Raw genomic sequence first — 16,046 nt, 5'->3', positions numbered from 1 at the left:
GCTGGTCAGCCCATAGGAAGGCCTGATTGAGGCGAGTAAGTTCACGTAGTGGACCAACTATTTCGCTGAGGTGAGGACAGAACTTGAAGAGGTAATTGATTGTCCCTATGAAGCGGCGGGTAACAGCTTTGTCTTCAGGACAAGGCATGTCAAGGATGACAGAGACAATCTACGCACTAGGCTTGAGACCCTCAGAAGTGAGGACATGACCCATGAACGGGAAAGCATCTGTTTTAAATTTAACTTTCTCTGGATTGAGTCTCAGGTTGTGTTCTGAAAGACGCTCTAAGAGTTCCAAAACAGTAGGGTCATGATCAACCAGAGCCGAGGCTAATGACGCGCCGCGACCAACTACACAAATATCATTTGCAATGTTAATTATTCACTCAATCCCACACAGAACATTCGTGAAGTCTCCGCTGGAACTCCTCAGGCGCGGAACTGATTCCGAAGGGGAGACGAATCCAACGGTAGTGGCCCCAGGGAGTATGCATTGTGGTCAGCCGAGAAGATTGGTCTGCTAATCTAATAGTTTGGAAAGCGTCCTTTAGGTCAAACGGGGAGAGGACTTTAGCCTGATGTAGACGATGAATGTTTTCCTTTAAGGTGGGAATGGGGCCTGATAATGGATTTTTTGATGGTTTGTGAAGGGTCTAGGAAAATACGGACTTTAGCAGGTTTTGTGGTTGAGGCTGGACGCTCACGAACCACCATATTGGAGATCCAAGGGGTTGGGTCATTCACACGCTTCAATTGGCCTGAGTCTACCAGTTTGTCTAATGCTTCCTTGATGATTGCAATCTTGGGAGTAGCATAACGGTGAGGTGCGGCTTGAGTGGGTCTTACGGTAGGGTCAAGAGTTAATGAATAGGGCTCTCCCAGTTCTCCTAGACCCTCAAAAAGGTAAGGATGGACTAATTTTATAGAACTAAATTTCAACTCACCAAGAGGTGGTAAAGTAAAACTTGGGGTCGCCTCGAGTTTCTAAATAGTGTCGACGTCCTACTTAAGAATTCCCATCCGTGTGCTGTCAGAGAGACCTAGTAGGGGAGCGTAGAAGGTCTGAGCTGTGATGACTTGAACCACTATGTCATAAGATTTGCTACGATGAGTGCAGTGTAAAGCAGTTTGCCCCTGTGTGGGGATGACATTCTTGGAATAATCAAGGAGACGGACTGTGGAAGGCTCGATCTTAGCTTCTGGCAGCTGCTGAAGATAACTGGTATGGATGGTGTTGTAGGAGCATCCGGTGTCAACTTGGAAGCGAAGTGGGTGGGGGCTGGAGGATGCTAAGTCTAGGTCTAGGTTAACAAATATACCTTTAGGTGTGGAGTGCACATGAAGGACCTCTTGAGTGATGACGTATGCAGATTGTGAGTTAACAGGATGGGCTTCCAGTGATTCTGATACGGTATTCGTTAAAGAGGAGGAGCGACAAACTTGCTGCCAGTGGCCCCTTTTGCCACAACTACGGCAAGTAGCATTTGCTGCAGGGTAGTCTCGCCTGGCTCAGTGCGTAGCCTTTCCACACCATTGAAAAGATGAGGAGGAAATCACGCCAGGCTGAACATGGGGTTGACGTCGGGGTAAGCGATGTGGTGTCTTATTGCCAGCAGAGGCGACTTTATGGACCGTTTCTTCCAGCTGGTGTTTGGTGATAGCGGATTCCGTGTTGAGTCCAGCCTCAAAATCACGAGCCTTAGAGATTACTTGAGTGAAAGTGAGTGTTGACATGTCTTCTCGAGAAATGACATCACTGCGAATTTTAATTAAAGTTTCGTTTAGACCAATGATGAAAATATCTCTTTGATGGCGATCATCTACTTGTGTGGAGAAACTGCATTTCTGATACTCGAGGTGAACGAGCGTGTGCCAGGCTTGAACGCTCATACCCAGTTCCTGTTTGAGTAAACGAAGAAAGTTATGAGTACTTTGAATAATAGGTTCTTCGCCGAGGTAGTGTTCTGAAAGCTGGGTCAACCATCACGCAGGATGCCGTTTGTCCCCATCTGCAATTCGAGCATCGATGGTAACGGTCAGGACGTCTCGTTCTGCTGGGGGAAACGCTAGTCTAAGAGCAGCCATAACTTTTGGCTGCCTCGCAGCAATCCAATACTCATTGCTGTCAACAAGTTTATTAGGATCCACGTAGTCTTCCATAATACGAAAGTCGCGAAAGTTCGGTATAAAAAAACTTGAACGCACGTCGACGATCATCAGACGTCGCATCAAAGACCGGTCTGTCCTTTCCGATGATGATGAGAGGTGAACGAATCGGACACCAACGCGAAGAAAAAAACACGTAAAACAAGTGAGGTCGAGATAGTCGAACGAAGGCGAGAGTTACGCCTTTCCTAACACCATGTAATAACCCGTGAACAGAGACAGCAGACAACGAAAATAAAAGCACGTGTAGTTTAATGGCGAACTGAAAACAGAAGATCAAAACAAGCCTGCCAAGACTGACGGGTAACATGCGTGACGTGTGACGGGCAACAGTACTACGTTTGTGCGATGGAACTGATCATTCAGAGAACTGTCCCTTTTTTGTGTTTTTTTTTTGGCAATTATTTCATTCGTTTATTTATTCAATCATTTATTCGTGAATAAATTTACTAGTCAGCTGTAACTACTATTGTTACAAAAGCAAATAGTTTTTGGTATTTTACAGGGAGTTTAACTCCTCAAAAATTAACAAAAGGTGACACCATCGTGCAAAATTAGTTAAAAAAAATTGCATAATAGAATTCAAAGACGAGACAATAAAATACGTATCATAATCAAAGTTAAACAGAGCACTGTTTGAAGACGTAATCAGCCTCGACATGATACGTCATGTGAATTTCCGCCACATTCCAACTAAAAAGTCTGGGGCAATCATAAGAGGAACAGATACACTAATATGTGAAGGACAGACCGTGAAGAATTCTAACCTTGATCAACAGCCAGCCTCTAAACCAGTTACTCACGAACAATTTAGCTCGGAACTAAGGCGAAGTTTCCCACATCATTACGATAGTAAAGAAATTACATACTTTTAATTGAAAAAAATTACCTTTCTTGCACTTAGCTTAAAAAAAAACCGTTAAAGGCTACCGACTTTGGCAAGTTACCTTATCATCGAATTAGATTCCTTGATCCAGATATCAGAAGTGACTAACATCTTATTAACAATTTATTTACCCAGCTAATGGTGCAGTCGCAACTACCGACATTTTATTAACAGATCGAAAATAAATAATGGCTATAGATTAACTACCATGCTCAGAATGATTGTATTAAACAGTGAGACAGTTGACTTTTGTACTCGCTCTGTCGAATCTATTCTTTCAAGTTGAGGGTTTTTCACTGAGCTCAAAATCATTGCAAGACTGCAATTCAGCTACCCACATATCACCAACATCGCCTGGATTAATCTGTGAGCTCTTCTTTGTGGAGTTTCCACTGTTTGTAGATGGAAAAATGGTGTTCACCTTTCTTTTGAATCGCTCTCGAATCTGCAGATAGACATGTAAAGTAAGAAAAAGAAATTCCAATGCATATTCAAGTTTGAAAACCACATTCTCTACACCATATGTGTGATTTTTCAAGTTAACTTACCTGGCTGTTTCGCAAACAGTGAAGAACGAAAATGAGGAGACCCTTGGACAAAAAAAATTGTTTTTCAGATAAATTGTGATTTGTGATATGACCGGAGATAACTGCATTAAAGTTTTATATCCATAGGTCTCAAAAAAAACAAAGAAATTAAATTACTTATGGAGTCGTGAGAATCTCATAAACAGGGGAATCGCTTTCTTTTTTTAACTTTAATTTAATTCTGTTCTGTCTGGTTCAAAATTACAAGTTTCATATTATCACAGTAAAATGTTTAGTTATAGCTAAGCGATAGAACGCATTTCCCGGGCCCTAATAAACGTGAAAAGAGCCGTACGGGATGTTGTCACAACACGAGGAAAGCTCATAAATCCCAAGCCAAACTCTATAACTTCATTAACCATCCGCTTGCAAACGGAATTGACCAATCAGACGATGCGTACTATGTTCACTATAGTATAAAGTGATCTAGACACTGAAAATGGATAGGTTCATGTATAAAATTATGAAATGATAATATTTAATACTCACCTGTGTAGAGTTGAGGATGTTAAAAATGTAGGAAAAAGCTATGTGTAATGGCGACAAAAGACCAAATAGCCACGTGACACCCAGAAGGGGAATCATCACCACGCATACTCTAATGCCAATTCTGAGGGACGAAAACATGCGGGTTAATAGAATGCATATCACCGCTAGAAACATTTGTGGTAACCTGATCAATTTCAACAAAACCTTGAGGCAGCCAGACGTAAACTATCAAAATTACATCAAAACAGTTCTGTTCAATATAAAAGCTCCATCTCACCGTATTTGTTGACTTTGCTTGTCTCCTGTTGGCTGCATACTGCTCATCTCCTTAATGACTCGTACGAGTATCACCAAGTTGATCTTGAAGCGAGAAAATTATTGAAAATTTTTGCATTAGGGTATGGGTGTTGCACATTTCAAGTCATATACTAAAATCACCGACGATGATATGAAGAGAAAAATTAATAACCCGTATCAGAAACTTACCACTTCAATTGTAATGACGAATGTGACAAATATCCAAATCAGGTTATTCTCTGAAGACATCCAACAACTAAAATGAAGAAAGGAAAATTGAAATAAAATTAAGGTAAAATTAAAAATGTGAACATACGAACTGCAGTTCTTAAGAATGTACAAAATGATATTGCATTTTTATGATTATGTGATGATAAGAATAGGGTAACGATCGGAAGGGAAGATTATGGAGAAAAAAGGGAATGTGGCAAAAAATAAATATATGGACTAAATAATAATTTGATTAAAAGTGTTTGGAAGATTGGTCATTTTAATTTCTCTTCCTCTTCTCTGCCCACCCTTGGTCAGAGTATCTGGAAAAATTGACAGTACTGACATCCTTTTGAGAAGGGGTTTGAGAATAGTTAGTAAGGATACCAAAGCAAATTAATAAAAAGAGCCAAAACTTCAGGAAACAAAATTAACAATGTAAGAGAAGAAATACAAGGTAAAAAGAGAAAGAAAGGTGCGCCTCTTACAATTTGTCACTGGTATAGCTTTGTATCCCTTCTTTCCCAGCAGCGATACACAGTGAAATGGCCACCGTAACCAGGGGCAAACCTATTGCACAATTTTACAGCAAAAAAGTGATTTAAAATGATTCATATTTTTAAAAACATAATTTACAACAGTGAATGTATCAGGTAGGTTTAGCCGCAAAAAGAAAGTACCCCATGACATGACGTGATACATGTGCATCTTGGTGTTGATGTTATAAACTTTTACAACAAACAGGTAGAGATAAATTCCCTCGACCAGCATCCAACAGAAAGCAGCCATCAGGAAATACTGCATAAGAGCTGCTACTGTGACACACACACCCTACACAAAGAGGAAACGAAAACAGCAACATATGTCGTTATTTTCATGTTTTGTTCGATGATATTATCTTTGAATATATTCTACAAAACAGAAAAGCTGCCCACCTTGTTTTCTGTGGCATTTATTCCGGTAAGAAATATTATTTGTCCAGCTCCTAAAGTCACGGCAAGGCTTAAGCGTATTTGAGACAGAGGTTGACGGACATCTCTGATAAAATAAAAAGTAATATACAGTACCAAAAAACAAAAACAAAGAAAAAAAAAACAAAACCACTTGGAAGGAAGCAAGAGAGATTAGTTACAGTACGCAAGTGAGCTTGAACAGTCAATGATAACGAGAGACGCCCACAACCTGCTGTGCAGATCTAGTTTCTAATTAACACCTAGGCCTTTCCAATCGTAGTCGGCGTGAAAAAGATGTATCTATTAATGTATTTTCCCGATCTTTTGATTACAATACTTACGTGAGGAAAAAATACAGAGTTATTGTCCATAGCATTCCGATAATAGAAAGGCTCAATCCTACGTACGTGATGATCTCCAGAATAGTTATGTCCTTGGTGGAGAGCTGTGGCGCAAATAAACATAAAAAAGAGGACGATACATTAATTGACCACACGGACCTATTACTTGAGAATAACTTAAGAAAAAGATTACCTTTGAACCACCGCTGAAGTCCACTAAGACAGCAAAATGAGTCAAATGACTGCAGCTGCAAACTGTCTCTTCGGAATTGCTATTCGATGGATCCACATAACAGCCCTTCTCTGAAAACCCGTCTGGACTAAGAAATTATGTTACAAATGAGAATGATGATCTTATACAAAAAAATCAAGGTTTCAAACATCAGTTAAGGTTTTCACTGCCTTTGTTTTGGTATTTCAGAGAAAAAAAACCATCAATATCTTTTCGGCGATACTAACTAACAAAAATGTATATCTTGGAGGAAGACAAGAAGAAACGTGTATTCCAAATAAAGATAGCGTTGGTAACAGAAACAAACAAATAACAACGTATAAAGCTTCCGAAAGTGTTCCCCCTGAAACTCGGTGGCAGTAAAAGCGTTAAGCTCAATGACAGCAAGAATATGGTAACCACCTTAACCAGATAAAGAGTTTAAGTCGATTAAAATTCTAGCCCAGGTCAAGAGAATTGATCGCTCAGACTTCACCTCAGATTATCAAAACGTCAAGAATCGTCACCGACAATGCAATCTGACATCATGAATTCGTGAATGAATTCTTTATTTATATTGCGCCTTTTCTACACAATATTGAAAGGCGCAGTACCCCGCATCAATTTGATAGACACTACACAAAGATAGACAACAACACCGGGCACTACGTGCCCTACTCTTTTCGAACAGTGTGTTGATTCTTTAACGTCCTACAAGATTTCTTATCACATACAAGGGCTTGGGAGACGGGACCTCTATTTATCCTCTCCGAGAAGACTAGAAAGTCTAACCATTTGCAGATATCATTACAAAGGCAGCACTTTCTTCTCAGTTATTTAAAGACCCTGAGTGGTCAGGCCGGATTTGAACTTACGACCTCCCGCACAACAGTCCGGCGTTCTACCAATTGAGCTAACCGGGATAAAATTACATTGCGAAAGATTCTTCGAGTGATAATTTCCAATACCTACACTCAACTTTGGACTGAAGAAATATATGATCTTAAAGCATGTTAAGGAAATAAATGTATTCAACAAATAAAGAAGCCTTGGCTGTGCTCTGTCCCATTGTAAAGAGAGCAGGAAGCGGCTAGAGCACGAGAGAAGTGTAGGGGGAAACGCAGTGGTAATTCTCGGTCATCATACAAACTGGTAAATAATGCGAAAACTTTAGCTACGAGCTTTGTATTCTGATGAAATATGCTCTTTCAACCAATCGTAAATCATAGAAATGCCTTACCTTATTTTGAAGCCACTCCAAAACACGCAATGCTTTATTTTGTCAACAACCTATAAAAATATTTTTATATTACGTTATTCTCTTAAAAGCCAACCAACACAACACAGACGATCTGAGATTATCTTTCGATGTTCATACTGCTACCTCCAGGTTTTTAAACCTCAAGATGACATCTTGCCGTAGTTGTTCGGGCTTGGGATTCATAGCTGCTGTCACTATCTTAGTGTTCACGTACCTGTAAATAAAATCAAATCCTTCTAAAAATTACTCATGTTGCTTTTACAGTAACCGTACCTCAGTATGCTGTAAAGCTTCGTGGCAATGCATTGTAGTACCCCTTAACTTTATATTGGAGAACTTCGTTTTCTAAAATATGTGGATAAAAAGTAAGTTCTTTTTGTGTTTTTTGAGAGTTTAAAGAGCAACCTGACAATTGGAAATTGTCTTCAGAAGCACTCAAAAAACGCGGGCCATTCAATATAAACATGTTAGGCGCGAAATAATCTTTGAATATTTTATCTTTTAATGTCACCTTGGACCATCAGTTTCTTTCCGGATGGATTTGTTTCTCAGCAGTAATTCATGGAGATCTTTGTACACACACCCAACAACCACTGACCCTAAAAACAAAAAAATTAGCCTGTGTTAAAATGTCCTCTGTATAACCCCATACCATGATATCAGTCCAGCTTTACACGTATTCCAAATCCGCCACGAGCCAGACGCAAGTGACTTACACATTTTTCGAGTTTTCCTCCAACGTCTCAACTAGGTCATTAACCTCAAACTTTCTGTGGGTTTAACAGTGCAATTAACGATGGGTTTCGACTTATCTGGACGTTAGTATCTTCTTAGCTATGTCATCATTTTCAGTTAAATTTTGCTTGTTGATTAACCGTAAAAGAATAAATATGGAGCAAAATCCAAAACAAGATATTGTATAATTTAGAGTTAAAAATTTGGTTAGCACAAACCATTCTCAGCAAAATCTTTTGCAGAAATATTAATACTAGCTTGCCATTCTTCCTCCTTGAGGAAGAAGTCAGTCCCATGGCGATAACCTTTTTTAATGGCCACAACTGTAAGAAGGAAGAAGGAGAAGCCTAAATGTTAGATGATGATTGGAATTGTGAGATAACATTAGCATATGTGGAAGTTTTATCATTATTATTATCATTATTATTATTATTATTATCATTATTAACATTTTTTAATATTATTTTATTTTGTACGCACATAAATTTAAAGAAAACGACAAAAATTTTTAGTTTAAAAGACATGTTTCGACAGAAACCTCTGTCATCTTCAGTTGATTAACAAAGCGTTACAAGTTGAATTTATAAGTACATGCTAATTAAGCTAGTAAGAACAGAAAACGTGACAATGTGAAAATTATAAGGATAGCCTTAGATTTACAAGATGTAATTGTTGATTCAAAGAAGGGTGTTCTCTTTGAATGTGAATAGCTATTTTTATCTTGAGTTGGAAACACGTAGAGGCGTGATCTAAGATCTGGAAAGCATTACAACACTACAAAAACTTAAACGCGATCCTGTTTATTTCACCCAAATTTAATATATACTGTTGTTCTGATATGTTAAGAATAGAGAAACAAACAGCACGAACCAAACCAAATAGTTAATAGGGCACTTTCTTCGATGCACCTACTCAAACTAACTTTTGAGATGAGAAACAGGCTAACTTACTGTGTTCTTACGGCTTCTATTTGTATGTATTTCTTTTGGCCAGGCAGTAGACAGAGCACTCAATTAGTCGATAGGTCAGTTAGTCAGTCACTAGTTAATCAATCAGAAAATCTCTGAATATCTCAACTCACCCATGTTTTGACTAGTGATCTTTGCAGATGGATTCGTTCCACTCAGATGGTATTTACCATAATTAAGAGCAAATTCCTCGAAGGCGACTGCCACCTCAAATATGGATCCTATTTTTGTTTCATCTTCTTTATTACTCAGTTGGCCTGCATGGGGTTTCGTGATGTTCAGAAGGTTATCGGTGAAGTGTTGAAATACACGCACAGCCTCCTGTGAGGACAAAAATACCGTTATTTATGTTACTATGAATTGAGGTACTTGGCAATATATTTACCTCAACAAAATCAGCTTGAAGTTACAGATCAAAACTTTGACGAAAGTAATAATGTTGGTAATGAGGACTACTCCCGGCTTGTATTGATAGTGTAATTGTTGGCGAGTAATGAGTGGCTTTTAGTGGAGACTCGCAGTCCCGTTGGCTCTCTTTTAAGAAATAAAAAGGCTTTTTGACAGATCAAGATCGAAATTAATCACCATCATCATTGTATTGAAGTGAAAGAGCTGCTCTTCTTCAGAAGACGTATCCCTGTCTACATTTTATTTCAATTTTCATTTAAAAAAAAACCATGTAGACAGGGATGCATTGAAATAAAATGTATGCTTCGGTCCATGTTTAAAAGACCTTTGAAGCATACGAATTGCTGCGTTCAGTTGGAGACGTCATTTTTGAAGCTATTGCATATTTAAAATCTAAATATTATATCAATCATGTGATAGATGAGCATTACGTGCAATCATACCTTCAAAGAATTGTTTCTCTTGATATCTATTTCAGTGAGTTTAGAAATAGAGTCATTTGCCTGTGGTGAAGAAACACGAGAAGGTTGGCGATTGGCAGAGGCTATGATAATTATAATTACAAAGAGAAAGAGGAATTACAATACTCATGTACCTACCAAATCTCTCAGTGCTTCCAATGTCAATGACGGAATATTCCAAGTTGATGATGGCGGAGATGACGATGGTGACGGAAATAACGATGCTGCTGCTGGCGATGATGATGTTGATGACAAAGAAACTGATAATCTTTTTGATACTGATTCTAATGATGGGTTAAATTTTAATTCTGCAGTTTCTGATGCTTCTACACCTAATGACGATACTGGTGCTGCTATCAATAAAGATGGTGATGATAAAGATACTGATGGTTTTGTTGATACTAATTCTGATGATTGGGCTGATTCTGATGATAGGGTTGATTCTGATTTTGCCGTTTCTGATGCTTCCACACTTAATGACAATGCTGAAGACGATGATAATGGTGATGGGAAAAGTAAAGGTAACAGTGACGCCGACGATAATTGCAAAAGAGCTGAATGTTGAGGAAAAAGCAAATTGTCAAAATGAAATGAAAGCGATAATTAGAAAGTTATCGTTAAGCACAAGGCATTTGGAGTAAGAACCATTAAAAATGCACTATCTTATATGAAGAATCGCGGACACTTCGTCGTAAAAAAATATTACGGTATATTCAGTATTCATATATGTGCACGATCCTTCGCAGTAAAGCACTATTTAAGCAATAGTGAAAATCAGACCTGAAAAAAATTCAGGCCTGTACGGGATTCGAACCACTGACCTCTGCGATATTAGTGCAGCGCTCTACCAATTGAGCTAACAAGCCAACTGGGAGCAGGTCATCAAATTAATTCGACATAAACCCGTAAGATGATAAATCAAACAACAAACATATGAAATACATATATATGAACTGCGGTTATGAAACGTATATGTGCACGATCCTTCGCAGTAAAGCACTATTTAAGCAATAGTATACCTGATTGATATACCTGATTGAATGCAGCAAATGTAACGATCAGTACGTAGGCGAGACAGGTCACCCAATTCACCACCGTGGCAATCAGCACTGTAGCGACATCAAGGGTGGACATAAAAACATACCCTCTGTACATACATACATACATACTTTATTGCATAGCTCCCCCCTGGGGGCTCTTCCGCCATACATGAATATAAGATATTAAGTCGTAAAAACGTCATAATAAGATAACATGATATTAAAAGAAAAAAAAAAAAAATATGCTTATATTTCAATACTAAAGTCACATGTTACGAATTAAGAATATTCTTAAAAATTTTCTTTTTAAAACCACTTAGGCTATCTGTGTCTCTGATAAATTTGGGTAAAAAATTATAACTTTTAGCCCCACGGAAGGCAAAAGCCCTTTGCCCAGCCGCGATCCTGCACTTGGGCAACGTAAGCTCGCTCTTCTGTCTGGTATCTCTTTGGTGAATTTCGGAACGTTGTTTAAATCGTTCACAGAGATAGTTAGGAGTCAAGTTGTTGATGCATTTATAAACCATGACTAAGTCATTAAAAAGTAGTTTTTTCTTTACGTTAAGCCATTTAAGAGACTTCAGTGCCTCTGTGATGTGATCGTACTTTTTCAAGCCAGTCACGATCCTGCAAGCGTAGTTCTGGACTAACTGAAGTTTTTTGATATTCTTATCACTTGTGTTGCTCCAAACCGTCGAACAATAAAAAAGTTTGCAAAAGACGAAAGCGTTTATGAGGTATATCAGAGTGCTTCGATCCAGTAAATGTTTTATCCTATTGACTCTCGTTAATTTAAACATACAGTCAGATACCGTTTTTGTGATGTGCTCATTAAAATTAAGATGGCAATCAATGTGCACTCCCAGGTCCTGTCAGACATTTTAAGAACTGTGGCGTCGACCATCTTAAACTTACGGTTATTGAAAAAGTTAGAAGTCAAAATCAAGAAATCAGAAAAGCAAGAGAAAATTATTGGATATTAAGACTCAATCCTACTATCAATAAGCTTACTACATGAATTATAACTACTTTAATTTAACTATTTTAGACACCATGACACGTTTCGCTGTTATCTATTCTATTTTTTGATATTATTACGTCATGACATGTTTACTGTTGACACGAATTTTAAATTTGAATATTGTTCATGTAATTAGTATGCTCCTGAGGAAGACCGAGACGGTCGAAACGTCGAGCTATTAAACCAACAAAGCTACATTGGAGCTGGCCTCTTGACCATTACATTTCTGCTCTTATTTACCTTACTTCAAGAGCCCACGATCGCTTCAGTGATCCTCCAGGTAGCGCGCTTGAGACTGATCAGCATTGTTTGTGGGACCCCTTACAACCTTCTACTTCTATATATATATATATATATATATATATAAGAAAAATATTGTAGTACACGAGGACGGACAACTTCGAGCTAAGAAAGACATATACTCAAATAACAAGTCTAAGAAAGTTTAATAAAATACGTTTCGGTCCGAGACTTTCATCAGTTGTAATACAATGACTTACAAATTCCTTAAATAGATTCATATAGGGCGTGATGACACATATAAACAAACACAGTTATTACTACGTGAAAAATTATCACAATAAAAAGAAATGGAAAAATTGTCGAATCCACTGAAAATGTTAAGGAACCAGCGTTGACTTGAAGGCTTGAATAAGCGCCAGGAATTTCACTCCAAAAAAAGAATAAACTATAATTAATGCGGATAATTTTTTCAAATTGGGCGGGCATCAAAGGTCCCAGTCTCAGCATTGATTAAGAATTTTAGTACAATTCTCGCCTTTCTAACTTCATCTGCTTCGGCATAGAAGAATTCTACTCATACATCAACCTTAATCTCCTAAACAAAGCACTAAACCTCGCATCTGAATTTGACAACATCACCGCCGACGAAAGGAACATTATTATTCATGCCAAAAGCTCAATTTTAATCCACAAGTCTTGAACCAGTTTGTTATAATCATATATATATATATATATATATATGCAGTTATATATATATATATATATATATATATATATATATATATATGTTCATCTATTTACTTTTTGCAAGGATAGGCCACTCCTTTCCAGGGGTCTAGTACGATGAATTATGCATCATCACTATGCCCAGAAATATATCCTCTTTTTGTGCCATTTTGCAGGTGTCTCTAGGCTAGAGTAAAGAATGACGCCGTGCTCCCATAATTGAGCTGTGTAACATAAATGTCTAGAAATATGCTTTCTCTAAATACCAAGTATATTTCTGCATATTGCCTATTTTATCCCTGAGTATCAAAAATATTTTTGACAAACAGCTTGAATTGACCACTGTTGTTTATTCGACTGAATTCATAAGAAAAATAAATCAGTGTAGCTACTTAGGACCAAAATAAAAGTTGAAAATGCAATAGAAAAACTACATTGAACCATTTTAAAAGAAGACTAGAGATATAGTTGTTTAGCTACTAGAATCGTTGAATTATGAGAGGTTTTGAAAAGCTGACTCCTCGTTGGTAAAGTACTACACCGGTTTCGTAGTAGAGGTCATGGTTTCGAATCCCGCACAGGCCTGGTAATTTTTTTTTTTTTCAGGCCCTACTGCCTAAGTAGTGTTTATAACTGCGAAGATCGTTCTCGTAGTAATTTCTTTAACCGCCGTTCACATATATGATTTTCATATGTTCACAAACGCTAACTACTATTCACTGGTTATCCCAGAGTTCGCATGTCATTTCAAGTGAAAAATTGGGCTTAAATTATACCATCACCATTTGCGTATTTGCGCAAAAACTTTACATATTTTAATAATAATAATAATAATAATAATTTTATTTATATAGCGCTAAAATCCAATAATTGTCCAAAGCGCTACCTAATAACAATATAAAATATAAAAATATGTAATATAAAATATCTACAATATACAATATAATTCAAATATAGCCTAAGTTATCTACTATATAAATCAAAAACATCTCAAAACAAAACGAATCTCATAACCTATATGCTAACTTAAATAAAAAAGTTTTAAGGGATTGCTTAAAAGTTGCCACTGAAGCACATTTCCTAATCTCTAGAGGTAAATCGTTCCACAATTTAGGTCCTGCAATAGAGAAAGCTCTGTCTCCATATGTTTTCAATCTACTTCTTGGAACCACTAAATATTCTTTACATGAAGAACGCAATGACCTAGAGTATGTTTTAAAATTCAAGAGGTCAGAAATATAGGAAGGTGCAAGGCCATGAAGGGCCTTGTATACCAATAAAAGGACTTTAAAAGTTATTCTAAACTCAACTGGTAACCAATGAAGATTAATTAAAATAGGAGATATATGAACATGCCTCGGTGTCAATGTGACAACACGAGCTGCAGCATTCTGAACTGCCTGTAGTCTAGCTAACAGATACTTAGGAAGGCCATGTAATAAGGAATTACAGTGATCAATTTTCGAACTAATAAATGCATGGACTAAGATTTTACATGTATCTTGGCTTAAGTACTTGCGGATTTTAGCAATATTTCTCAAATGATAGAATGATGATTTACAAATGTTCTTAATGTGCTCCTCAAAACTAAATATGCTATCAAACTGAACCCCTAAATTACGAACAGAGTCACGAGGTGCAATGCACTCAGAACCAACAGTAATGTGACCGATGTCAGGCATAGGATGGTATCTGGAACTGATGACTACAAGGTCCGTTTTGTCCTGGTTTAGTTTAAGATAGTTTCTTATCATCCATTCATCAATGTCCCTCACACAGCATTCCACTCTCAACTTCACTTGTTGGATGTCATTCAAGCTGGTAGATTTAAAGGTAATATATAATTGGGTGTCGTCAGCATATAGATGGTATGATAGTCCATGATCATTTATTATGTCCGCAATAGGTGATGTGTATAACAAATACAACAAAGGGCCCAGAACTGATCCCTGAGGGACACCACACTTCAATGCACGTTGTGAAGAATGACTATTCCCAACTTTAACAAACAGCTTACGTGAAGACAGGTATGATTTCAGCCACTTAAGGACAGTTCCTTGAAAACCAAAACAAGTAGACAGCCTTGTCACTAGAAGAGTATGGTCCACCGAATCAAACGCCGCCAACAGATCCAAAAGTACCAGTATGACCGACTCATTACGATCTAAAGCACAAAGAATGTCATTTTGAACCCTCAGTAGAGCCGTTTCAGTGGAGTGAAATGACTTGTATGCGGATTGAAACGTTTCCGAAAGACCATTAGATGTAATATAGTCTGTAAGCTGGACACATACCGCTTTTTCCACAAGCTTAGACACAAACTTCAAATTAGAAATAGGTCGAAAACTTTCATATTTAGTGAAATCAGCATTATGTTTCTTTAAAGTCGGTGTCATAGCTGCAATCTTCAAGACATCAGGCATAACTCCAGTAGATAAAGATGTATTCACTATGTTAGTCAACACAGGAGTTAGTAAATTGAAACATTCCTTCATTACCACTGCAGGCAGAGGATCAAGTACACAGGATTTATTAATAGATCTCAATGCAAGTCCCTTGATGTCTTCATAACTGACATTAATAAAGTCTGAAAACACAGAGTTACATTCCACGTAGTTACCTTATGAAAGACTCCTGAGTTAAATAAGACTAAAAGGTTGGAGCTTAGGAATACATTGCTAAATTAGCTCCTTGAAGCATATCCCTTAAAATCATTTGTATTGGCTTCGTAATGGAAGTCGCCTTTGTCAACTGTGATGAAGGGCAAACTTGTTTAATTAACACCATTCTAGTTCTAGCGCTCTCAGATGGTTTCAATCAATTTTTCTTTATCTGTTTTGCTTTTTTGTTATTTGCGAACACTATTTGGAGAGCCATAGGCTCGGCTCATCCGGGTATACTTATGATATATATTAAAGAATATAAATCTTTTGAAAAAAAATTTCGCACTCACTCAGGAGAGTTGTTGATAACACGAGAATTCCCCATAAATGGAAGCTTCTGGTCATCATCATTTTTTTTTTCCATTGTATGCGTTGAGCAA

The 16,046-nt window shown here is 37.5% G+C and overlaps 1 protein-coding gene, 2 long non-coding RNA genes, 1 other non-coding gene and 1 pseudogene across 4 annotated transcripts; 1 reads left to right on the top strand and 4 right to left on the bottom strand.

The window, feature by feature from the left end:
• Window positions 1-570: 570 nt before the first annotated feature.
• LOC148736890 (uncharacterized) lies at window positions 571-2,269 on the bottom strand (annotated as a pseudogene).
• Window positions 2,270-2,401: 132 nt separating this feature from the next.
• On the bottom strand, window positions 2,402-3,644 carry LOC148736889 (uncharacterized). The gene is made up of 2 exons (XR_015996314.1): window positions 3,601-3,644; window positions 2,402-3,497 (listed from the first exon to the last, which is right to left on the bottom strand). It is a non-coding gene; the product is annotated as an uncharacterized LOC148736889 (long non-coding RNA).
• A 421-nt stretch (window positions 3,645-4,065) lies between these two features.
• LOC148736888 (adhesion G protein-coupled receptor L4-like) lies at window positions 4,066-10,567 on the bottom strand (the record flags this gene model as incomplete). Its single annotated transcript, XM_088749201.1, has 15 exons — window positions 4,066-4,249; window positions 4,406-4,488; window positions 4,615-4,681; window positions 5,124-5,205; window positions 5,316-5,466; window positions 5,571-5,673; window positions 5,930-6,033; window positions 6,123-6,249; window positions 7,381-7,430; window positions 7,525-7,615; window positions 7,913-8,000; window positions 8,355-8,459; window positions 9,218-9,425; window positions 9,956-10,015; window positions 10,112-10,567. Coding segments are annotated over 15 exons (1,959 nt in total), but the record flags the coding sequence as incomplete, so codon positions are not given.
• Window positions 10,568-10,766: 199 nt separating this feature from the next.
• Window positions 10,767-10,839, bottom strand: Trnai-aau (transfer RNA isoleucine (anticodon AAU)). Its single transcript has one exon. It is a non-coding gene; the product is annotated as a tRNA-Ile (tRNA).
• Window positions 10,840-13,824: 2,985 nt separating this feature from the next.
• Window positions 13,825-15,612, top strand: LOC148736886 (uncharacterized). Its single transcript, XR_015996313.1, has 2 exons — window positions 13,825-15,030; window positions 15,510-15,612. It is a non-coding gene; the product is annotated as an uncharacterized LOC148736886 (long non-coding RNA).
• Window positions 15,613-16,046: the final 434 nt, after the last annotated feature.

The sequence above is a fragment of the Stylophora pistillata genome, chromosome 2, assembly GCF_964205215.1.
Source record: "Stylophora pistillata chromosome 2, jaStyPist1.2, whole genome shotgun sequence".
NCBI lineage: Eukaryota > Metazoa > Cnidaria > Anthozoa > Scleractinia > Pocilloporidae > Stylophora > Stylophora pistillata.
This window is presented reverse-complemented; position numbering and strand designations above follow the sequence as displayed.